We start from the raw sequence: 26,019 nt of genomic DNA, 5'->3' as shown, positions 1-26,019 counted from the left end.
TCTGTATAAATGCTAGAGTTTAAATATAGTTTTCAACGTAGTAACCAGTCAGAAAAAAAGTAATATAAAGTTTTCCGGTTTATTCTGAATGATGTCAAACATGACGCCATCGGATTTGACGGCGTATATTTAAGCGTTAAAGCGTTAACGGGACCATTCGTCGAATCGGACATGGGACAAGTATTTAGCTGTTTAAATACTGCACACTGACGCTTTCACTATGTATGTGATTCAGGTGAGGTGGCTCTACAACTCCTTGGTGGTGTCGGAGGATGACAACGTTACCATGGAGATGGTCGATGCCGACAGGGCGCGCTTCACCATCCAGCGGCCATACGCCAGTGATTGGTAACCGGCGTGTTGTAACTATGATGAAAGTAATGTACACATGTGCACTTCAAGTCAGTAAAGCAAATATCGCCCCACTTGTTTCAATATTCAAAGTTTCTGCATTGACATATATTAACACTTAATACATTCTTGAACTCATTTGAATACCTATGATCATGGTTTAATTTTAATTTTTATTGCCTTAATCAATAAATATTGAGGATGTTTATAACTTGAATGTATAATCGGAAGATGAATATTATTATCTACACCATTATTATGAACATACTGAAATACAAGGGAATTCACAACATGTGTCGTATACAAACACTTTACTGCCGCGATCTAAGGTGGGATATTGTTGGTTAATTGATTCGAGTCCATCTTTTGTTTCTGTACCCAGGTTCCTGGTGATCAAACCCGCACAGAGAAAGGATGCTGGCTCGTACGCATGCGTGGCGAATGCATCCACCGTCATATCCGCCCGAGTGGTCATAGAGTGTAAGTAAACTGTTGTTATTGTCACGGTCTTTAATGCTACACAACTAAAATGGATGAGCGATTAAATAATCCGTCGGTAACTGAAAAGATACGCATGTGTATACAGAGTTTTTACAACAAATAGTCAGATGTTGAGCCACTGTACTTTGCACACATATATGTATACGACCCTTTTAGACGCCCCGAAGATCGTTGGTTATCCATCACGTGACATCCACATGCAGGTGTGCGAGCGGACACCACGTGTCGTCATGTGGTGCAACGTAACCGGTCAGCCCTCTCCCGCCGTAAAGTGGTTCTACCGGAAGTACGAGAACTCGCCTCTGACTTGTGAGCAAAGCCATCCTTGTTCGTATGTGATATTGTCCCTGAGTTATTTTATTTTTTACAAAGAAATAGTTTTTTTCGTTTCAATGGAATTTGTCAACAGTTTTTTCAGCCATATTAAGGCGATGTGTTAACATTCATTATTCTGGTTTAACTGTATTAAGTGCACATACTTATACCATTAACTGACATTCGCCCTACATAAATCAGAGGTATGGAAGGAATGGTAATAGAAAATTTTTTACGACTAATCCCAATCTAAACGCAGAGTTGTCGTTCCATGCTTTAGTTTAAGTATTATATAATGAAAAGTACTATCGTTTTCTTATATGTTTTTTAAATAGTGTATAAATTTATGTTTACAATAAAACATAAATTACCTTAATTAAAAATAGTATTAAAAAACAATTAGAAACTTATTGTACCACATGTATCATCAGGTGGTTGGTTATGAAGGCAGTGATTTGATACAGCTATGCTAGTTCCAGTTAAATCTCTGCGCGAAGCTTGGACTTATCCCACATGAGTTAAATGAGGCGGTTTGCATTGCAGATATCGGCCTCTATAATCACATGATTTTTATTCCGGACGTGGATCACTCTAACCAAGGTCAATATCGATGTGAGGTCAGCAACGCGCACGGAAATGACGTCATTGTATTCCACGTTCACGTCATAGGTAAAAGGAATCATATTAGAATTGCTGCCAAACGTGTTAATACCCGTGATTTATCTGTATTATTTTTTTCACAGAGAATATTGTGCATAATGTTATATTGTATATAATAGTCCAAATATAACTATGAGCTTATTCTTCACAGTTAAAGTGTAAAAAAATGTGCTAAACCAAAACAGGTCATGATGGGCATAGAGACGAATTACACATCAAACTTTGAATGCATTTGCAAACTTCACAGACAGTGTGGACAGACTATGATGATTGAAGAGTTTGCTAGAGTTCACTTTCAGTTGAAAGTGTCAAGGACGTGATTAACAGGATTTTGTTTAAAAAAAATAGTTCCCCTGTTCTCATGACTACGTTTAAATGGCTGTAAATCGTAAACTAAGCATATGTGTTCCATTTCAGATCGGATTCTAACACTGGATCCAAAAAACCCAAGCAGGCCGGGAATCATGATAAACACCGGAAATGCCGCCGAAGCTTCTTCTAACGGGGGCCATAATAACAACAATGACAACAACAACAACAACGCGTTCACGCTAATGCTGGCGGGTCTTGTTTTATTGAATGTGCTTGAATGACTTAAACCACTAAAAATATACATCACAGAGAAACGACATATCAATGAAATACTTAAGTTTAACCAGAAAACAAAACATCTAAACGTGTGTTCAACTGTTGTTAACACATCATAAATGAAAACTAATGAAGTAAGCAAAACATAACACATCCATTTTATGATATAAATTGGCTGTGCATAATTTCGAAGGCGTATATCCACGGAAATTACATAAACGTTTGCAGAAATACTTAATAAACGATCAATTAATTGTTTTAATGCTGAAAAATGTGAACAAGTATCGCACTATTGGTTAGAATCGAACAGCTTGATTTCTATAGTATGGAGGTCTGTTCAAATCCTATTTGAAAGGTGCCAATAAAACCTAATGATCCATTTAAAATACAATTATGTATTAAGACATCGAAAGCCCATTAATCAATCATAATTGCACTTATTTTTTTTCTGATATGTAATTTCGATGTCATAACATTTATAATTATAATTATAAGTAATTCTAAAAAATCTGGCATTCCGCGAGGAGACATTTCTCTGAAAACATTAATAAATGGAGGAAACGTCGATCAACGCAGTAAATGATTACGTCCAGATCTTGGGTCCAGTGCGACCTGTCATCATCTTCGATGGATTGGGTTCTGAAATAAGAATGGACAAAGCATAATATGTGTGTATTTAGAAGTTTAAGAGGTGCTTACGTGTCTAAGGCTGCTTTATGAGCGGACCCGGAGTGTGTCCCAGAACTACTACCAAATTAACTGGCTTGACTCTCAACAGTTTAGACGAATTTTAATTACATGCTTATGAATTAGCTGCAATTGTCATCTTTTTCTTTGTTGCTGAGTTTCAATGTGTGTGTGTTTTAGAGCCAGGGTAAAGTAAGTGATCACCAACCAAACCACACCTGTCAGGTAAAGTGATCACCAACCAAACCACACCTGTCAGGTATAGTGATCACCAGCCAAACCACACCTGTCAGGTATAGTGATCACCAGCCAAACCACACCTGTCAGGTATAGTGATCACCAGCCAAACCACACCTGTCAGGTATTGTGATCACCAACCAAACCACACCTGTCAGGTATTGTGATCACACCAAACCACACCTGTCAGGTATAGTGATCACCAACCAAACCACACCTGTCAGGTATTGTGATCACCAACCAAACCACACCTGTCAGGTATAGTGATCACCAACCAAACCACACCTGTCAGGTATAGTGATCATCAACCAAACCACACCTGTCAGGTATTGTGATCACCAGCCAAACCACACCTGTCAGGTATAGTGATCACCAACCAAACCGCACCTGTCAGGTATTGTGATCATCAACCAAACCACACCTGTCAGGTATAGTGATCACCAACCAAACCGCACCTGTCAGGTATAGTGATCACCAACCAAACCACACCTGTCAGGTATTGTGATCACCAGCCAAACCACACCTGTCAGGTATAGTGATCACCAGCCAAACCACACCTGTCAGGTATAGTGATCACCAACCAAACCACACCTGTCAGGTATAGTGATCACCAACCAAACCACACCTGTCAGGTATTGTGATCACCAGCCAAACCACACCTGTCAGGTATAGTGATCATCAGCCAAACCACACCTGTCAGGTATAGTGATCACCAGCCAAACCACACCTGTCAGGTATAGTGATCACCAACCAAACCACACCTGTCAGGTATAGTGATCACCAACCAAACCACACCTGTCAGGTATTGTGATCACCAACCAAACCACACCTGTCAGGTATTGTGATCACCAGCCAAACCACACCTGTCAGGTATAGTGATCACCAACCAAACCACACCTGTCCGGTATTGTGATCACCAGCCAAACCACACCTGTCAGGTATAGTGATCACCAACCAAACCACACCTGTCAGGTATAGTGATCACCAACCAAACCACACCTGTCAGGTATAGTGATCACCAACCAAACCACACCTGTCAGGTATAGTGATCACCAACCAAACCACACCTGTCAGGTATTGTGATCACCAACCAAACCACACCTGTCAGGTATAGTGATCACCAGCTAAACCACACCTGTCAGGTATAGTGATCACCAACCAAACCACACCTGTCAGGTATAGTGATCACCAACCAAACCACACCTGTCAGGTATAGTGATCACCAGCCAAACCACACCTGTCAGGTATTGTGATCACCAACCAAACCACACCTGTCAGGTATAGTGATCACCAGCCAAACCACACCTGTCAGGTATTGTGATCACCAACCAAACCACACCTGTCAGGTATAGTGATCACCAGCCAAACCACACCTGTCAGGTATTGTGATCACCAGCCAAACCACACCTGTCAGGTATAGTGATCACCAGCCAAACCACACCTGTCAGGTATTGTGATCACCAACCAAACCACACCTGTCAGGTATTGTGATCACACCAAACCACACCTGTCAGGTATAGTGATCACCAACCAAACCACACCTGTCAGGTATTGTGATCACCAACCAAACCACACCTGTCAGGTATAGTGATCACCAACCAAACCACACCTGTCAGGTATAGTGATCATCAACCAAACCACACCTGTCAGGTATTGTGATCACCAGCCAAACCACACCTGTCAGGTATAGTGATCACCAACCAAACCGCACCTGTCAGGTATTGTGATCATCAACCAAACCACACCTGTCAGGTATAGTGATCACCAACCAAACCGCACCTGTCAGGTATAGTGATCACCAACCAAACCACACCTGTCAGGTATTGTGATCACCAGCCAAACCACACCTGTCAGGTATAGTGATCACCAGCCAAACCACACCTGTCAGGTATAGTGATCACCAACCAAACCACACCTGTCAGGTATAGTGATCACCAACCAAACCACACCTGTCAGGTATTGTGATCACCAGCCAAACCACACCTGTCAGGTATAGTGATCATCAGCCAAACCACACCTGTCAGGTATAGTGATCACCAGCCAAACCACACCTGTCAGGTATAGTGATCACCAACCAAACCACACCTGTCAGGTATAGTGATCACCAACCAAACCACACCTGTCAGGTATTGTGATCACCAACCAAACCACACCTGTCAGGTATTGTGATCACCAGCCAAACCACACCTGTCAGGTATAGTGATCACCAACCAAACCACACCTGTCCGGTATTGTGATCACCAGCCAAACCACACCTGTCAGGTATAGTGATCACCAACCAAACCACACCTGTCAGGTATAGTGATCACCAACCAAACCACACCTGTCAGGTATAGTGATCACCAACCAAACCACACCTGTCAGGTATAGTGATCACCAACCAAACCACACCTGTCAGGTATTGTGATCACCAACCAAACCACACCTGTCAGGTATAGTGATCACCAGCTAAACCACACCTGTCAGGTATAGTGATCACCAACCAAACCACACCTGTCAGGTATAGTGATCACCAACCAAACCACACCTGTCAGGTATAGTGATCACCAGCCAAACCACACCTGTCAGGTATTGTGATCACCAACCAAACCACACCTGTCAGGTATAGTGATCACCAGCCAAACCACACCTGTCAGGTATTGTGATCACCAACCAAACCACACCTGTCAGGTATAGTGATCACCAGCCAAACCACACCTGTCAGGTATTGTGATCACCAGCCAAACCACACCTGTCAGGTATTGTGATCACCAACCAAACCACACCTGTCAGGTATTGTGATCACCAGCCAAACCACGCCTGTCAGGTATAGTGATCACCAACCAAACCACACCTGTCAGGTATTGTGATCACCAACCAAACCACACCTGTCAGGTATTGTGATCACCAACCAAACCACACCTGTCAGGTATTGTGATCACCAACCAAACCACACCTGTCAGGTATAGTGATCACCAACCAAACCACACCTGTCAGGTATAGTGATCACCAACCAAACCACACCTGTCAGGTATAGTGATCACCAGCCAAACCACACCTGTCAGGTATTGTAATCACCAGCCAAACCACACCTGTCAGGTATAGTGATCACCAACCAAACCACACCTGTCAGGTATAGTGATCACCAACCAAACCACACCTGTCAGGTATTGTGATCACCAACCAAACCACACCTGTCAGGTATAGTGATCACCAGCCAAACCACACCTGTCAGGTATTGTGATCACCAACCAAACCACACCTGTCAGGTATAGTGATCACCAGCCAAACCACACCTGTCAGGTATAGTGATCACCAGCCAAACCACACCTGTCAGGTATAGTGATCACCAGCCAAACCACACCTGTCAGGTATAGTGATCACCAGCCAAACCACACCTGTCAGGTATTGTGATCACCAGCCAAACCACACCTGTCAGGTATAGTGATCACCAGCCAAACCACACCTGTCAGGTATAGTGATCACCAGCCAAACCACACCTGTCAGGTATTGTGATCACCAACCAAACCACACCTGTCAGGTATAGTGATCACCAGCCAAACCACACCTGTCAGGTATTGTAATCACCAGCCAAACCACACCTGTCAGGTATAGTGATCACCAACCAAACCACACCTGTCAGGTATAGTGATCACCAACCAAACCACACCTGTCAGGTATTGTGATCACCAACCAAACCACACCTGTCAGGTATAGTGATCACCAGCCAAACCACACCTGTCAGGTATTGTGATCACCAACCAAACCACACCTGTCAGGTATTGTGATCACCAACCAAACCACACCTGTCAGGTATAGTGATCACCAGCCAAACCACACCTGTCAGGTATTGTGATCACCAACCAAACCACACCTGTCAGGTATAGTGATCACCAGCCAAACCACACCTGTCAGGTATTGTGATCACCAGCCAAACCACACCTGTCAGGTATAGTGATCACCAGCCAAACCACACCTGTCAGGTATAGTGATCACCAGCCAAACCACACCTGTCAGGTATTGTGATCACCAGCCAAACCACACCTGTCAGGTATAGTGATCACCAGCCAAACCACACCTGTCAGGTATAGTGATCACCAGCCAAACCACACCTGTCAGGTATAGTGATCACCAGCCAAACCACACCTGTCAGGTATAGTGATCACCAACCAAACCACGCCTGTCAGGTATAGTGATCACCAACCAAACCACACCTGTCAGGTATAGTGATCACCAACCAAACCACACCTGTCAGGTATAGTGATCACCAACCAAACCACACCTGTCAGGTATAGTGATCACCAACCAAACCACACCTGTCAGGTATAGTGATCACCAGCCAAACCACACCTGTCAGGTATTGTGATCACCAACCAAACCACGCCTGTCAGGTATAGTGATCACCAACCAAACCACACCTGTCAGGTATAGTGATCACCAACCAAACCACACCTGTCAGGTATTGTGATCACACCAAACCACACCTGTCAGGTATAGTGATCACCAACCAAACCACACCTGTCAGGTATAGTGATCACCAACCAAACCACACCTGTCAGGTATAGTGATCACCAACCAAACCACACCTGTCAGGTATTGTAATCACTAGCCAAACCACACCTGTCAGGTATAGTGATCACCAACCAAACCACACCTGTCAGGTATAGTGATCACCAGCCAAACCACACCTGTCAGGTATTGTGATCACCAGCCAAACCACACCTGTCAGGTATAGTGATCACCAGCCAAACCACACCTGTCAGGTATAGTGATCATCAACCAAACCACACCTGTCAGGTATAGTGATCACCAACCAAACCACACCTGTCAGGTATTGTAATCACTAGCCAAACCACACCTGTCAGGTATAGTGATCACCAACCAAACCACACCTGTCAGGTATAGTGATCACCAACCAAACCACACCTGTCAGGTATTGTGATCACCAGCCAAACCACACCTGTCAGGTATAGTGATCACCAGCCAAACCACACCTGTCAGGTATAGTGATCACCAACCAAACCACACCTGTCAGGTATAGTGATCACCAGCCAAACCACACCTGTCAGGTATAGTGATCACCAACCAAACCACACCTGTTAGGTATAGTGATCACCAGCCAAACGCACATGCTTACGGGTATGGGGATTGAGCCAGGGTCGAGTAAGGGAACCAACCACTGCGCTAATTGGAAGCATAATATTTTCGCAATACTTTTAATAGAGGTGTGAATTCACTGCGTTCGTCTGATCTCTAGTCAATAAATTCATAATATAATCATTTAATTGTGATTTACCAATCGAAGGCATGTGTATAGCGATCATTTATTAAAGTATATATTGTTAATTAATTTAACGGAACATGTCCATGTACGCCCCGTGATGTGCTAAATAAAACATGTTAGTTGAGAATCGGTGAAACACATCGAGGAGACTAGTAAAAGAAACAAAAGTACACATAATTTGAACTATTCATTCACAAATTCCGTCATCAAGCACATGTTATTTTTATAGAGACGAGGTTTTAGAACCAATCTTAAGAATAAACACAATATATAGCTCTGATCACGAAATAATTTGACTTAACTTAATACATTTGCCATCCTCTGCGAAAACGGAGTTTAATGGATGTACGTTAAGTGTTGTGCAAGATAAGCCTGTGCAATCAGGGACGACACTCTCCGCCCGAACTGGATTTTGGCTAAGAAGAGTTTTTTCTTTAGGCGGAAAGTACCATACAAGCGAAAATTGACGTCACTGATTAGCCTGTGAGGACTCCACAAGCTAATCAGGAGTTACACTTTGAGCACATGCATTAAATCCCGTTTTCCCAGATCGAGGACCGTTTACAAACAGTTTCTGCACGTACTCAGCGGTGGCTTGGGCTCCTTGAAGTCGAGCACGGGGTCTGACTTCTGGACGGTGGGACCCGTCTGAGGTTGCCGCTTGTCCCACATCATGGGGGGCGCCGGGGACTGCACCTGGGTTGGTTCCGGCTCCCCAAGGGTGATGCGAGCCACTTCTTCGTCGCCTGCCTCAATGCCGGCCTGGGCGCGCAAGATAGCGCGGTACTACCGGCGCTTCTCCCTAGGCAAAGGAAGATTTGTTTGCTTATTTGTGTGTGTGCTTATATGTTTGTTGGAATTTTTCGATGTTTTCAACAGTATTTTAATTATATCATGGCCGCCATTTAACATACGCACACAGTTCGCTGGTTTAGGACATTCATGTAGGCAAGTGAGAATTTTAGGGCAAACATGAAACTTTCTTCGTGAATTTTCGCTTTTAATTAAACGTGTCTTCTTTCTTGTGTTTGTACATTCCTCATTTGATCTTAATCGATAATATTATATATGTGTTGTTGTTCTTATGTTTTTTTCGAGTTTTACATTAGTTTAAACATCTATAATGGTGGCCTACTCGCCATATTCCTTTGAAAGTTTTGGCCAACGAAGGGGTATACCAGTATTGTGCGTACATAATTCTGACAATAGCGTGTGGATATATGCGGTAAATATTGTATTATCTTACCCCGGAAATGAACATCGTCATGGATGCCGTCGACGCGTGGCGCGTTCCAGTATGGTCTGCCACGTTCTCAGCGAGCACCCCGAGATCATACGAGACTCCATACGCGAACAGAGGTTTCCTGCACGACTCGTTAACGTAAATATTTCCTGTGTGCAGACACAAGTAATTATATAGAAAAGGTTTATCTGTCCATGGTAATGATGCCTTTAAGATGGTCAATTTTTGCCGAAATGAGGAGAAACTCATAATAATGCAGACGATTGTAATTTTAAAGCAATTAAAGCAGCCCAGTGTATACAGCTCCTTTATGTAGATTGATATAATGTATTGAATACTTTCACCTCAACATTTGTCGTAACAAAATTATAATTCTTCTTTCCTTTACGAACATTTGAAAGTATATTCGACTCTAATAAGAGGAATAAATAAATAAAATCCTTGGAAAAAGAAAACGATGTAATGCATTTAAAGTTCATGGCATTGTATCTGATGAACGAAATGTGCGACTGTCGATGGAAGCAATTTCGTTTATAAAAAGCATTTTAACATGTTAATGATCGAAAATATGCGGCTAGAATGTAAAATGTACAGACAATTGACGCTTGGTACGGGAATGTAATACAGACTATTGACGCTTGGCACGAGAACGAAATACAGACTATTGACGCTTGGGAAGATTGTAGAATGGAATACAGACTCTTAACGCTTGGCACGTAGGTAGAATGGAATACAGACTATGGACGCTTGTCACGAATGCAGAATGGAATACAGACTATTAAAGTTTGTCACGAATGTAAAATGGAATACAGATTATTGACGCATGGCACGTAGGTAGAATCGAATAAAGACTATTGACGCTTGGCACGAGAACGGAATACAGACTACTTACGCTTAGCACGAGAATGAAAAACATACTATTGACGCTTGGCTTGAGAGCGGAATGCAGACTATTGACACTTGGCACGAAAACGGAATACAGACTATTGACGCTTTGCATGATAACAGAACACATACTATTGACGCTTGGCACGAGAACGGAATGCAGACTATTGACGCTTGGCACAAGAACGCAATACAGACTATTGGCGCTAGGCACGAGAATGTAATAGAGACTATTGACGCTTGGCACGAGAACGTAATACAGGCTATTGAAGCTTTGCACGAGAACGTAATACAAACAATTGACGCTTGGCACGATAATGTAATACAGACTATTGACGCTTGGCACGAGAACGTAATACAGACTATTGGCGCTAGGTACAATAACGGAAAACAGATTACTGACGCTTGGCACGATTATATAATACAGACTATCGACTCTGGCACAAGAACGGAATACAGACTATTGACGCTTGGGGAGACTTTAGAATGGAATACTACCCATTGACGCTTGGCACGTAGGTAGAATGGAATACAGAATATGGTCGCTTGTCACGAATGCAGAATGGAATACAGACTATTGACGCTTGTCACGAATGCAGAATGGAATCCAGCCTTTTTACGCTTGGCACGAAGGTAGACTGGAATACAGACTATTGACACATGCAACAAATGTGGAATGAAATACAGACTATTGACGCTTGGCCCGAATGTAGAATGGAATACAGACTATTTACGCTTGTCGAGAATGTAGGATGGAATACAGACTATTTACGCTTGTCACGAATGTAGAATGGAATACAGACTATTGACGCTTGTCACGAATGCAGAATGGAATGCAGCCTTTTGACGCTTGGCACGAAGGTAGACTGGAATACAGACTATTGACACATGCAACAAATGTAGAACGAAATACAGACTATTGACGCTTGGCCCGAATGTAGAATGGAATACAGACTATTTACGCTTTTCGAGAATGTGGGATGGAATACAGACTATTTACGCTTGTCACGAATGTAGAATGGAATACAGACTATTGACGCTTGTCACGAATATGGAATTGAATAAAGACTATTGACGCTTGGCACGAATGTAGAATGGAATACAGACTATTGAAGCTTGATACGAATGTAGATTGGAAAACAGACTATTTACGCTTGGCACATAGGTAGAATGGGAAACAGACTATTGGCGCTTGGCACGAATGTAGAATGGAATAAAGACTATTGGCGCCTGGCACGAATGAAGCACGAAGTTGAACATACTTAAACAGCTTTTGCGTCAATGCAACTGTACAATACGTATTTAGTATATCGGTATTTTTTTGCCGATTGTCATTCGTTTGTCATTCAAGCTTAGCCTGCGCACTTGCGCAGTCTGGTCATGGGCTACGTTTTATTCTATAAAAACACGCAAGGGTTCGTGGTATATCCTGATCTCCTGAGTATCCTTTTCATTATGCATTCACTGACAAGACTGCGGGGTTGCGAAGGTATGTATTAGAACATTTGCGCATGACGCGGGTCTTTATAAATCGTATTGCGTCTTGTAAATGGAATATCAAATCACGATATTTTCCGATTTAAAATCAAGTCTCACATTGTGATGTTTATAGCAATCTGGCAAATGTTGGTAGCGTATAAGTCACACATGTGTGGCTAGATAATTAAACGATTTGCCTTCATTTATGGACACTATACCATTTCGGTTTTGTCACAAGATAAATGACATTTATCGACGGGTTTTCATTCATTTTTTCCTCTGAAATGTTTGTTATTTGATATCATAAAGCTTTTATTGAAAGTTCATTCCACCTTTCCTGACGATTTACTGACCCAGCATTGACTTTGAAAGTTTTGGGGTTGTAATTAACCGATAGAGCGTAATTGTAACTGGGCGAAAATGTGTATGTTGAGTATGACATGCAGGGAGTAGTCGTCATTTCCCTACACTGAACAGTGTTACGCCCTACAATACAAAGACGGATGATTAGGCTCAAATCCGCCAATCGAATGAATAGAGTGTTTTCATTCGGGTCTGCTGGCGTTATATAAAGGTCATCTAAGGTGAAAAGCTAAGGCAAAACAGCCACGGCGAAAACTGCGTACCGAAATCGTTAGTAACCAGGAAGCCTTTTGAGAACGGGTTTACAAGGAAGCTGTATTGGGTGGAACTGTGGCTGTCAGCAGCAGTCACCTGACCGACAAACTGGCCGGCCGCCAGATCCGGCACCTGGAAAATGTAGTAGTCGGTCGTCTGTGCAAAAACGGTCGCGTTGTCATTGGCGTCCTGCGGAAATAAAATATTTGTCTTATTAATTGGTTGTAGTTGGATTTGTTTCACCGAACATCTCTATATACAGTTTAAATCTTTCATATTCATAGGAAATCCAATTACGTGGTTCATTAAACACGCGGATTTCTGATTTTGGAAAACAATAATTAATTTTGTGTAAGTCATTTTCCGGTGTGTGTGTGTGTGTGTGTGTGTTTGTGTGTGTGTGTGTGTGTGTGTGTGTGTGTGTGTGTGTGTGTGTGTGTGTGTGTGTGTGTGTGTGTGTGTGTGTGTGTGTGTGTGTGTGTGTGTGTGTGTGTGTGTGTGTGTGTGTGTGTGTGTGTGTGTGTGTGTGTGTGTGTGTGTGTTTGTGTGTGTGTGTGTGTGTGTGTGTGTGTGTGTGTGTGTGTGTGTGTGTGTGTGTGTGTGTGTGTGTGTGTGTGTGTGTGTGTGTGTGTGTGTGTGTGTGTGTGTGTGTGTGTGTGTGTGTGTGTGTGTGTGTGTGTGTGTGTGTGTGTGTGTGTGTGTGTGTGTGTGTGTGTGTGTGTGTGTGTGTGTGTGTGTGTGTGTGTGTGTGTGTGTGTGTGTGTGTGTGTGTGTGTGTGTGTGTGTGTTTGAAATACAAATTCAACGAAAACTAATGTCCCGGAATAATTTGCACCATTTTAAGGCTTCACAGCAGAATATTTTCTTTTGAATTATTTAACTCTATTTGCATAAACGACGCGATTGAATTCTTTCCTTTCGACATATACATATCCGGTTTTGTTCAATAAAATGTTTCAACGAGATTTTGATCACGGAGCACGTTCAGGGAACACATAATGATGAATTTAAATTTGCAAAATGGGTCTGGAGATACAATATATATCTATTTATCCCTTATATAAACCCGCGTAAATATAAAATTGATCGTTGATTTTTTAATAACATGGCGTGTATGTTTTTGTGTTCATTTGTTTTTGCTGTTGTTTTATGGTGGTGGGCCATTAGAAATGTTCAACAGCATAGTAATACTAATATAATCGCTGCTTTGTTTTGTTCGAATACCAGGCCCCGAAACACTTTGTTCGTGTCAAATGTTTTTAGGTAATAGACCATACCCTAAAATTTCTCGTTGGTTCTATTCAGCCATGGTTCTATTATCTTTAAAAAAATATGAGCTTCGTTCTGACAAAAAAATGTGTTAAATGGCTGTGCGTTAAGTATCGACCCAGATTATCCTGTAGAGTCCGCACCTTCTTATCTTGGACGACCCTTTCCGCCTGAATCGTAGTTGTGCTAAGAAGAGACCTTCTTAAATCGAAAACATCATAAAAGCAGAAAGTGTCGTTCCTGAGAAACCTGTGCGGACTGCACACGCTAATCTGGGACGAAAATTTACGCACATGATTTTATCCCATAAAATCTCACATCGATGGAACCTGCTACAGTCAAGTCTGAAACAAGCGACCATACTATGGCATGGTATCTGCTACAGTCAAGTCTGAAACAAGCGACCATACTATGGCATGGTAACTGCTACAGTCAAGTATGAAACAAGCGACCATACTATGGCATGGTATCTGCTACAGTCAAGTCTGAAACAAGCAACCATAACATGGCCTGGCACATTTATAAACTCAAATAAAGGCGCTTAAGAACTACCAAAAAGTATTCATTTTATTTATTTGTTTACTTTTTTATTAATTAAATAACCCTTTATAATTCACATGAATTAATGCTGTGAATAGTTTTTCTTCTATGGGTCTGTATGTTGTCCTAATGTTAAATTAGGTCATATGGGTATTTTTATTACCGAAAACATTTCAGACCTAATTTGCATTCTTTTTGCCGATGGCTTTGTGAGATGCACTGATAGTGCGATCGAGCTACAATCACAAGTAAACTGATTAACATTTAGGGATTTTAAAATAAGAACAATTATATACATATTCATCAGTCTATTTTAATAATATATGTATTGAAGAATAGTTTCATGTTGTTTTTTAAAATGTCAAAAGATTAACCAAGAAATGCAAGTGTATAGTTCTTCATGATATATTGGTGACCAAACTTTCCAAAGGCTTTGCTATCTTATGCAAATTTCTGATGAAATAAACCTAAAATGCACAACCTTTTTTTAAGGAAATAATAAAAAAGAGACGTGTAGATCAAAATTGATGTTAAACATTAATGTATTAAAACTCATAAAGTGTATGGTGTTACTTATATATTCTGTATTTATACAGAATATAGGACTTTAATTCGTAGCACAATATATACCATACAATATATAGGGCTCGGATATTCATAGCACAATGTATATCATACAGAATATATGACTAATATTCGTAGCACAATGTATATCATACATAATATAGGGCTCGGATTCGTAGCACCATGTATATCATACATAATATAGGACTTATATTCGTACCACAATGTATATCATTCAGAATATAGGACTTATATTCGTAGCACAATGTATATCATACAGAACATAGGGCTCGGATTCGTAGCACCATGTATATCATACATAATATAGGACTTATATTCGTACCACAATGTATATCATTCAGAATATAGGACTTATATTCGTAGCACAATGTTTATCATACAGAATATAGGACTCGGATTCGTAGCACAATGTATACCATACAAAATATAGGGCTTGGATTCGTAGCGCAATGTATATCATGCAGAATGTAGGGCTTAAATTCGTAGCACAATGTATATCATGCAGAATATAAGACTTATATTTGTAGCACAATGTATATCATACAAAATAAAGGACTCGGATTCGCAGAACAATGTATACCATGGATAATATAAATTTGTATTCATAGCACAATATATATCATACACAATATAGGACTCGGATTCGTAGCAAAATGTATATCATACAGAATATTGGACTCATATTCGTAGCGCAATGTATATCATGCATAATATAGGACATGAATTCGTAGCACAATGTATATCATACACAATATAGGACTCGGATTCGTAGCACAATGTATATGATGCAGAATATAGTGCTCGGATTCGTAGCACAATGTATGTCTTGCATGATATAGGGCTTAAATTCGTAGCACAATGTTTATCATACAAAATATAGAGCTCGGTTACTGTAACGTAACGAATATTTGTGGCATTATTGAATTAATAAAATTAATCGAAATTAGTATCGACGCTATAAACAAACCAAATGTGCATACAATCTTCAAAAGGCAGTCACGCCTAGATCAATATTTCATTGCCTCGGGTATCAAACGTCAATAAGTACCGGACACGAGTCCTTTTTTGCCAAAACATTAGTCAATTCCGTATGTATTCGTTATGTGTCCGTTGCATATTTACGTTGCAGTTGTTATACACGTGACTTTGCACCTGGCGTATCATAATTTGCAAAACTTTACAATCGACTGTTTACATCTGTATTTGTTTACTTAAGAAACTTGGGAGTCCCACGCTCACTATTGGGCATAGCGGACACCCAATTGTTTGTGGCGTGAGCCCAGAAGAGGCTCGCTTTTATCTTGTATTTCACAAACATTTGAAAACGTTGTGTTAAAACAAAATAAGCAAACATGAAACGCAAAGAAAACTGAAATGGACGTTTATGTTATTGTGTTCTCTACGATCTACATGACATCATTTCGTAGCACAATGTAAATTAATTAATGTGCAGAATATAGGGCTTTGATTCGTAGCACAATGTATATCGTGTATACCATGCATCGCAGATTCGGAACACAAGCACACAAAAGGTCTCAGATTCAACGCACAATGCAAACTGATGACTTATACTAGAAGCAAATCGTAATTTAGGACAGCATGACAATGCAGTCATTACTCATACACATTTTCTCGAGTGACGTATATAAATTGTTTCTTTTGCTATGTACGCTACTTATGAAGTACCATCGTGCATACTTGTACTCAAGAACGCAGTCATTCAACTACTTTGAGTCATTTGAATTTAGAATGGCGCCATCACATGCGAATATTACTATGAAGTTGACATTAAGTGAATCACTTAAACTCAATTTAGTAAAGGTTACTGACTCTTGTGAAGACTGTTTCCAGAGGTCCATTTCACAAGGAATGTTTTTATTTACTAATTCTTGTTCAAAACTTATATTTCTCACAACCCTCAGTGTTTTTAGTGGACATATGTTTGTCATAAAACTTGTTTTGCGTGAGGACCGTATACATTTTTGCTTTGATTGCGAAACAAAATATAGTTTCGTTCATGAAGTAAATAGATATTATTACTTATTATTTTCGATTGGAGTATACGTGTGATCATGACCACATTTTTAACTATGGTTCTTCGCCCATCAGGTCCTTTCTATTGTAAAGGTCAAATGGTCAGTTTCTTTTAAACATCGGACTGACTAAATATAATTGACAATATTATTGTATAATAAGCAAAATATCATATTGTATCTTGAATGTATTCTCGATTATTAAGTGATTTCAGCAATGCTTATAATATTCTGGGCATTTGTCAGATGTCATTTATTTAAGGATCATATTGATGAGTAAGTATCACAGGGCCACGAAACTATTGCATACTTTTTATGTAATTGAAATTCGCGTCTTGAGGCACGTGAATACACTAAATTATGTCCCGACGATAACTTATGGATGCGAATCTGATCTAGCCAACGTATGGAAGTGGCGTCTCGACAATGCAGGAGACTCATCATGAGTAATGGTTTTTATGAACCATAGTTCAAGTGTGCATTTATATCTGAAACACTTAAAATAACATATATTCAGTGCAATCAGGATGACTGAAGTCGCTGTAACACTTACACAAGAGTATGCCAAGTGTTTGTTGTTGATCGAAGTACGCATGAGCCTCATCTGGGACAACTAGGCGTAATTCATGTGCGTTAAATGTAATCCATGTCCATATTAAGTTCAAGTCTCCTTCAACAAAGATAAAACGCATACTCATGTTCAAGGGCACGTAACACTTCACTGAACGAAAATCACTTTGGAATGATTCATTCGATCGGTATAAAAACAAGAGCGCAACTGTGTCAGACATTTAAACTAAAACATTTAACAACATGTGGGGACAGATGATAATCGCTCTAGCCTGTGCTTCGGAGATTTTAGCACAAGGTAAGAACGTTATGTACTTAAACAAGAAGCCGCGCTCTGGAAAACCAGACATAATGCTTGTACGCAAGGCTTGTCCGCACATGCTTATCATGGACGTTACTTTCCGTCTAAACCGGATTTTCCTTAAAGCGAAAAAGACAGTTCCTTTAAAAGAAGAAGTCAATGTAAACGGAACGTTTCGTCCCAGATGAGCATGTACGGAGAGCACAGGCTAATATGGGACGACACATAACGCACATGTATTAAGCCCGGTTTTCCCCGAGCGAGGCTTAAATGAATCAGGTGATACAACTGTATACCCGATGGTTGCTAGAAATCGACATAATCGTATATCAAGGTTAACGTGTTGTGCTAACTCAATCTTGCTCGGACGAACGTCGTTTACGAAGTTAATATTTTTTATTTATTTTCCAGTTAAAAAAAGTTTTTATATACCGCAAATGCTTGACAATTTAAAACACGGCATGCATATTATTAAATCTTCTCAGATATTGAACCTAAGCACAAAAAATAAGGAGTCTTGACAAAAATACACGGTATGTCAAAAAGTATTTTGTCGGGTACTATGACACTTAAGCCTAAGCCATTAGTAAATAGGTCAAAACTACGTATTGCAAGTATCTCTATATAATGTTATGACAATCCATTGTCTGGTACTATGTCACTTAAGCCTATGCCATTAGTAAATAGGTCAAAACTACCTATTGCAAGTATCTCTATATAATGCTATGACAACTTCAAAGTGCACGCGGTAAATTTTATGTTAAGTATTGTGACGGCTATAGTCTCAGAAACGAATGGTAAAGGCATGCATTGGCAGTGTGTATAGTAACTATTTCATACGTTTGATCATACCTCTCATAGGGTGTCTTCTTTCTGGTGGTTTACATGAAGCTCTGTCCGGTATACTTACATATTTTACTATCATATGTACGCAGGCTTTTTGTACGTCTGCTTTTCTTTAAATTGTCTTCCAGTTTATTTTGTGCCGTTAAATGTCAATACGTGCACTGATGACTCAATTATTGTTTTTTAGATAATTAAATTATATTTCTTATCAAAATCAGCGGTTCGTAAAGGGTTGATGATACTTGTGATTGTTTTAAACGCTGGCAAGAAGTAGGTGCAGCGTGAACAAAAATGACGTAAAACGTTGTAGTTTCGGAACATTGTCGCTAGTGTCACTAATGTTTATTAACATTATTTGATTGCGCGCATGTAAGTATTGACCAGTCACTAGAAGCCAATCAATAACGAAAAACTTGGACATTGACGTTTTAATATGTGAATTTTATGTTGCTTCTCGTTTGCCTGTTCCATTTTCAGCGAAAATCAGTTCATCGCCTTCAATATACAGAATTATTATTTTGCGTATATACGAGTGTTGCTCTGGGAAAAAGGTGTTCAATGCATGTGCGTCTCGTATTAATTTGTTCAAACAGAACAGGCTAATCAGGGACGACACTTTCCGTTGTTATGTTATTTTCTCGTTTTAAGGAAGTCTTTTCCTGGTGAAAGTCAGATAAAGACCGAAACTGTCGTCCCTGATTTGTCTGAGCGGACTGCACATGCTAATCTATGACGACATTTGGCGCACATGCATTAAACACCGTCTTCGTAGAGCGAGGCTTAATTTCTTACGTTTCCTCAGACTGTGTGATCCCATCGAGTTCGCAGTTTAGCAGGGCTTCTTATCGGCGGTATCACGGGCGGACTGCTTCCGGAAAGACTATCTACGACGCCGGAGAGCGGCTTATTGTCGGCACGTGGATCCGGGTTGTATGTAACAAGGACCGTCAAGGAGATGCTGTTTTAAAAGTCAGCAATCATTTGTGCAGCGCCGGAAATTGGAGCCCAGCACTTCCGGTTTGCCAAGGTATATATATGTTGGACAATGTGTTTTGTAAAGCATTATTTGAATAATCATTTGTGTTTTCATTTTAGATCTGTATCTTTTGGGTGGTATAAATCATTCTCGAAATAAACCAGCTAAATGGTTTACAAACATCAACAATATCCACAAAAAAGCAATACAATACATAACTGTAGGTTTTATTATATAAAAATGTATTCACATAGTATCATCTGTATCACTTAATTTTCACCGAGTTGTAAGTAAATATATGTGTTTACTGAAACAATATAACAATTAATAATTTAGCCTCGGGGTTAACGGTTTAATGCATGTACGTCAAGTGTCGTCACAGATTATAATGTGCAGTTCGCACATTCTAATAGGGACGAAACTGTCTGCGTTAAGTGGATTTTCGCTAAGAAATTACTTCCCTGAAGCGAAAAATACAATAAAAGCAGAAAGTGTCGTCCATGAGGAGCCTGTACGCACGACACTTTATGCACGTGAATTTAGCCCCGTTTGCACATAGCATGGCTCATTTTTAGAGTATGCACGTTGCGGAGCACCCCATAGGGTTGAGAATGCCACAGCGTCCGAAAGAATCACGCCCTACATAACCTTTCCCCACCAGACTGTTGTACATTACAAATGAAATGCAGGCTTCGATAAGCGTGGAACGATAGCGTACGTGAAGTGCGTTGACGGCGAATGGACGTCAGCCGACGTCATTTGCGTTGATAGGACAACGATAACGTCGGAGAAAAAAGAGAATACAGAAATAACTACTCAAAATAGTATGTTGATCACAATATAGGTCAAAGTGATCTAGGTATCAATAAAGTTTGCTGTCAACACAAATATTGTGAAATTTCAATTTTGAGAAAGTATTGTATTTCGTAACTAGAATAAAAAAAGAAATATAAATCACACGAAAAAGAGAAATTTATTTATTAATTGAAAGAACAAGCGTTTTATCGTATATTTATAATAATTTTTTAATACTGCTGTAATATAAATAAGCACTAATGCTTTTCAAATTAGTTGATTTACTTTTAAATAACTTTTTAAAGAAAATAAAAAAAATTCACATACAATATAGTTTGTTATTTAATTGGATGAGTTTGTTTTGTACGTTTTAAATCAAATGCATGGTTTAACTGTATTAAGGACGATTTCAAACATATTTTATAAATCATAACATGTATTCACAGAACAAAAATGACGTTGTATTTTTTTCAACATCATCTCAAATGCAGCATTTGTGTTGAACTACTCATTCATTTATTTATTTAATAAAGTCATTATTTTAATTATTGCATTTATCAGATGTTCGCATCCCAATAACTACCGCCAGGACGATACCATTGTGTATAGAACCAGACATCCCACACGGCAAGCTCGTAAAGAACGTCATTTCCGGTTACTATGACGTCATATGTGACGTAGGCTTTAAAGTAATACAACCGAAAAGTATCAGATGCTTGAGAGGAGTTTGGAGCGAGCCGATACCGCAGTGCGACATACGTAAGTGAACATCCTCAATGCAATAATTGTGTAATCTTGTTACTGAGGTCTAGGAATGAGACAGAACAACAAACTGTGTTCATTCTCACTATTTCTTACAGTTTGTAGTTCAACTAAGTTTCAGAGGTAACCATGGTCAGATACATTCTGTCGATAAAAACAATAATAAGCATGAAATAGCATTTCGTCACATCCGATTGTATTATCAAAGTGTTTTGCGAACATACGTTTGTAGGTAAAGACAGAATTATCTGTACGTATTCAGTCATCTGTAAGAAAATACCAAATTGTTTCGTTTACATACATTATGCAGATCTGTTCCAGTGTTCATACGTAACAGATAACAAATAACAATAATTATTATAATAACATACAACCGCTATTATATTTTAAATAGTTAACAAAAATTATTGCCGTCACTGTCATGAATGAACATTGTTCTATATTAATAGGTTATATGATTATAAGGTATAACTTTAATATTTTTTAATTAATATACCAGTGCGCTGCCCACAGTTGAGTGCCAATTTCACACTATATCAATCACGTCGATATTCAACCAGAACCGGGTCCGGTTATGCACAGCCCGTCGGTCGGGCATTGAACTCTGGACTCCCCCATGGTGCGGCGGTGAAGATAAATTGCGGTGACGACGCATACCCAACACTCGGAGTTGAAAGGGCATGGTGTCACGAGGGCCGTTGGTTGCCAAGGGAACCTATCTGCAAAAGTAAGTAAACCATTCAATCAATGATATCATAGATATGAATGTGTGTAATTCCTATTGTTAGAAGAATATTTACTTCAATACTGAATATGGAAAGCTTACACTTTGCAGTGCTTGGGTATGTATGAACGTGAATGTCATTACAATAATATGGTAGTACTGAAATACAAATATTATACATATTTGTATATGAAAAATGAGTTTTAGCTTTTGAACGATATATTCATGAAATGCCATAAATTTATTGTATTTCTTGGACGTTTATTGGATGGAAATGATTTCTCCACTATTGTCTCATCTTTTAAACATTCAAATTGACAGTAATGTTTAAAGATATTATAAATGCTTTTTTATGTTTGACTCAAACTGAATAACTCTGCATACCATAAAACCATTCTATAACCACATGTTTGCATATTTAAAACACTATGCTCCTATTTAGAACAGTATACTCCTGAAGGACAACAATATAGACAATTTCCAAGATATATATTTTTCTGGTTGCTATTTTCATATTTCTTTTAAATGAGTCCATCTATGTTGCAGCCACTAGGATTTTGATCCGCCTGTTGTTTCATCCCAGCGTAATATGTCGAAATCTGATACACTGTAATCTCGTTCGAAGGCGTATTAATGTTTCTGATAATAGCTGATAATGCTTTCTGTAAACTATATTCTCACGCAGGCATGGAGCTTAAAATGTGTTTTAAATTCATTTCATTAATCTCATTTCATTATCGCCTCTTAAAGAGTATTGCGCCCGGCCGGCGTCTGTGAATCTCAATGATGCAAATACACAACTACTTCCGGTTCCGGAACTCGTGATGGACGGTGTCAGTGTAACACAGACTTGCGCGGACGGAAATACCCGGGTGAACTATTGCGCCGACGGAAGTTGGCTCCATGGTTTCCTACCATGTCTGTAAAGTGGCTTACTACCGTACGACGTTATCGCCATTGATGGAAACCGGAAATAACTGACTAACGTCTTCACAATTCTAGATCTCAGTCTCAAGCCTCATTATCTGAAATGTTTGCTTCATTCAAGGTTAAATAAGCACATTAATTGAGCATTTAAGAGTGGGACTAAATGTCTACTCAATCAAATAGGACCTGGCTGTTTTACATCTAAGGCATCTCATTTGCTGATACAATTTTGACGCATTTGCTTCGAAACTGTAAACGGTGAAATATCCTCATTGAATGAGAGATTAGATTGAGTGTGAAGTATAGGAAACTCAATGTTTTTTCCACCTCAGAAATGTCATTTTCAGATATTGTTTTTACCCTTTGTTTTCTGAAATGTAAAATAATAGACTAGTGTGATGCCAGGTAAACGAAAACTCGAAGTTTAAACATAAAGAACGTTTTGAAAATAATTATTTTATACAAGCAAAAACAGTATTAATAGGCAGCCACCTTAAAAATATGTATGTTCTGCACTCTGATTGTAGGTACATGAAAACAAAAGGGACAAATATGCGTTTGTTTGGTGAGACAAATTTTAGATAGTTTGTTACATCGCGTTTGTGTTTATAGGATACAGAGTTCACGGCTATAGCTATAATTCAAAACATTGTTAATTATTGCAAATAGTATGTTTACTTTTCATATGATATATTCACAAAGTTTGTAATACATTTTTCATTAATACAATACGGAAAAATGTACTTTGTTTATCTTTATACTTAAGCATGAAGTGCATATTGCGAGCTTTTGTGATTAATCTATGTTCGGCGGTGACTGCTGGCTAGATTGTTCATCAAAAGTTCACGAAACTTAAACAGAATGATTATTTTGTAAATCTACATTCATGACTTAATAAAAGTGAAACATGGTCAGATTGTTTATCTTGACATTATCTAGGTCAAGTTCAGAGTAATGTTAATAGAGTTGTTTACCCTCGGGACTTCGGTTAAAAACCATTTTCCGAGCACACTGCTTAACATAAAAACTATGCGGTAAAAAGGTCGTATACGGACATATGGTCAGCCCGATTTTACTGGGCTTAACCATGTATACATGAGGGTACTTTGCAGTGTTGGTGCGGTGCTTTAACAGCAATATAATCATCTAAAAATTTAGTTACGTATAATTGTTAAAAAATTCAAATTAGGTCACCATGTTGATAAAAAATAGGTCAACCTGCCGAATGACTGGTCAGAGCGATTATTTTTTTCGTATTGATGTGTTGAATTATGCGTGACAGACAAACAATTCGAAACATATATTGAATTTTTCAATGCTTATTTATTTAAAAAAAAATAGTTTCCGGTCGAAACAAATCATTTGGATTCATCGACCCGAAAATAAAGACAGTACAGCTTCAACTGGTTCGTCTAATCAAAGAATTTACATCACTTGAGATAAGTTATAAAATGTGCACATAGTGAACCATCAAATGTCCAATTATAGGCGTACGGCCCAGCTATGATGTATGTTTCTGACTAATTATTTATTAATCAGAATCAACTTTAATACTGAAGCAATCTTTGATTCTGCGTTATGTGTGGTTAACCTCAATAGCAAAGCAATCTTTGATTCTGGGTCAAGTGGGGTCAAACTGATTTACAATGTATAATATTGAAGCAATCTTTGATTCTGTGTCAAGTCGTGCCAACCTTACTATTGAAGCAATCGTTGAGTCTCTGTCACGTGGGGTCAACCTTAATATTGAAGCAATATTTGATTCTGTGTCCAGTGGGTCAATCTTAATATTGTAGCAATCTTTGATTCTGTGTCAAATGGGGTCAACCTTATATAATATTGAAGCAATGTTTGATTCTGTTCCAAGTCGTGCCAACCTTAATATTGAAGCAATCTTTGATTCTGTGTCAAGTGGGTCAACCTTGATATTGAAGCAATCTTTGATTCTGTGCCAAGTCGTGCCAATCTTAATATTGAAGCAATCTTTGATTCTGTGTCAAGTGGGGTCAACCTTAATATTGAAGCAATCGTTGATTCTGTCTCAAGTGGGGTCAATCTTATTTTCAGCGGTTGTCTCAAAAATGTTTTGAACCATCACAATCAGCGTTGCGTGCTATTCTGCTGTAAATCATCTGTCAAGCAGGAAGTTGAAAAAGAGAAGAAGAAATAATTACAAATTACAATTATTGTGTATTTTGTGATGGTCAAATAATAGTATAAAATTCTTATTCAATTTAATTGTATTTGGAGATAAACGTCCAATAAATTATCTACAGTGTATATTATACTAGTTCTAAATGAGCAGTCTAGAATTGAATCCGTTGTGCATGTGGATATTATCAGATTTGATTGTATGCTTTCCGGTGGTATATATAAAAAGATGAGTGAATTAAAACTGATAATTCAGTATTTCAAACAGTGAAAAATAACAGTAAAAGTTATCGATAATTATCATTGTTTTCCCTGATTGTTTTTGGCAAAAATACAAAAATAATCATTTGTAGCATACAATAACAAGAGGTCCATGATGGCCTGAATCGCTCTACTGCTATAAACACTGTGCAAGTTTGGAAATTATAAGATGAAAACTGTGTACTTAATCGCGCAAACAAGGAGAATTTTCTCAAATTCAAGGGGAGATTATTGTGTATTTATTTCTCCGATACTGCTCATATTCAATAGGGTTCAAGTCCTCATTGATATAAAGATACTGTGCAAATTTGGAAATAATTGGATGAAAACTGTGGAATTAATTGCGTAAACAAGTGGGATTTCAAAATGTTCTCATATTCAAGGGGGAGTCATTCTGGACTTATTACTTCGATATTGCTCTTTTTAAACAAGAGCTGTCAGAGGACAGCGCG

General features: G+C 39.1%; 1 protein-coding gene and 1 long non-coding RNA gene across 2 annotated transcripts; both read left to right on the top strand.

Annotated features, from left to right (window-relative positions):
* The first annotated feature begins 220 nt into the window (after positions 1-220).
* On the top strand, positions 221-2,420 carry LOC127839694 (protein sax-3-like). The gene is made up of 5 exons (XM_052368078.1): positions 221-348; positions 734-831; positions 1,009-1,161; positions 1,711-1,836; positions 2,245-2,420. The coding sequence occupies exons 1-5, from the start codon at positions 221-223 to the stop codon at positions 2,418-2,420; spliced, it is 681 nt and encodes a 226-aa protein (XP_052224038.1).
* A 15,523-nt stretch (positions 2,421-17,943) lies between these two features.
* Positions 17,944-24,067, top strand: LOC127838434 (uncharacterized). The gene is made up of 6 exons (XR_008029806.1): positions 17,944-18,122; positions 19,774-19,998; positions 20,523-20,771; positions 21,304-21,501; positions 22,004-22,231; positions 22,979-24,067. It is a non-coding gene; the product is annotated as an uncharacterized LOC127838434 (long non-coding RNA).
* The last annotated feature ends 1,952 nt before the right edge of the window (positions 24,068-26,019 follow it).

This window comes from Dreissena polymorpha, chromosome 7 (genome assembly GCF_020536995.1).
Source record: "Dreissena polymorpha isolate Duluth1 chromosome 7, UMN_Dpol_1.0, whole genome shotgun sequence".
In the NCBI taxonomy this organism is placed as follows: Eukaryota; Metazoa; Mollusca; class Bivalvia; order Myida; family Dreissenidae; genus Dreissena; species Dreissena polymorpha.
Note: the sequence above shows the minus strand (reverse complement) of the source record. Positions and strands in the feature narration are given on the sequence as shown.

Bases quoted from the DNA above. Each gene is read 5' to 3' on its own strand.
- LOC127839694 (XM_052368078.1), top strand. From the start codon at position 221: ATGTATGTGATTCAGGTGAGGTGGCTCTACAACTCCTTGGTGGTGTCG. The intron at 1,162-1,710 runs GTGAGCAAAGCC...TTTGCATTGCAG, and splicing joins CGAGAACTCGCCTCTGACTT to ATATCGGCCTCTATAATCAC. The intron at 1,837-2,244 runs GTAAAAGGAATC...GTTCCATTTCAG, and splicing joins ATTCCACGTTCACGTCATAG to ATCGGATTCTAACACTGGAT.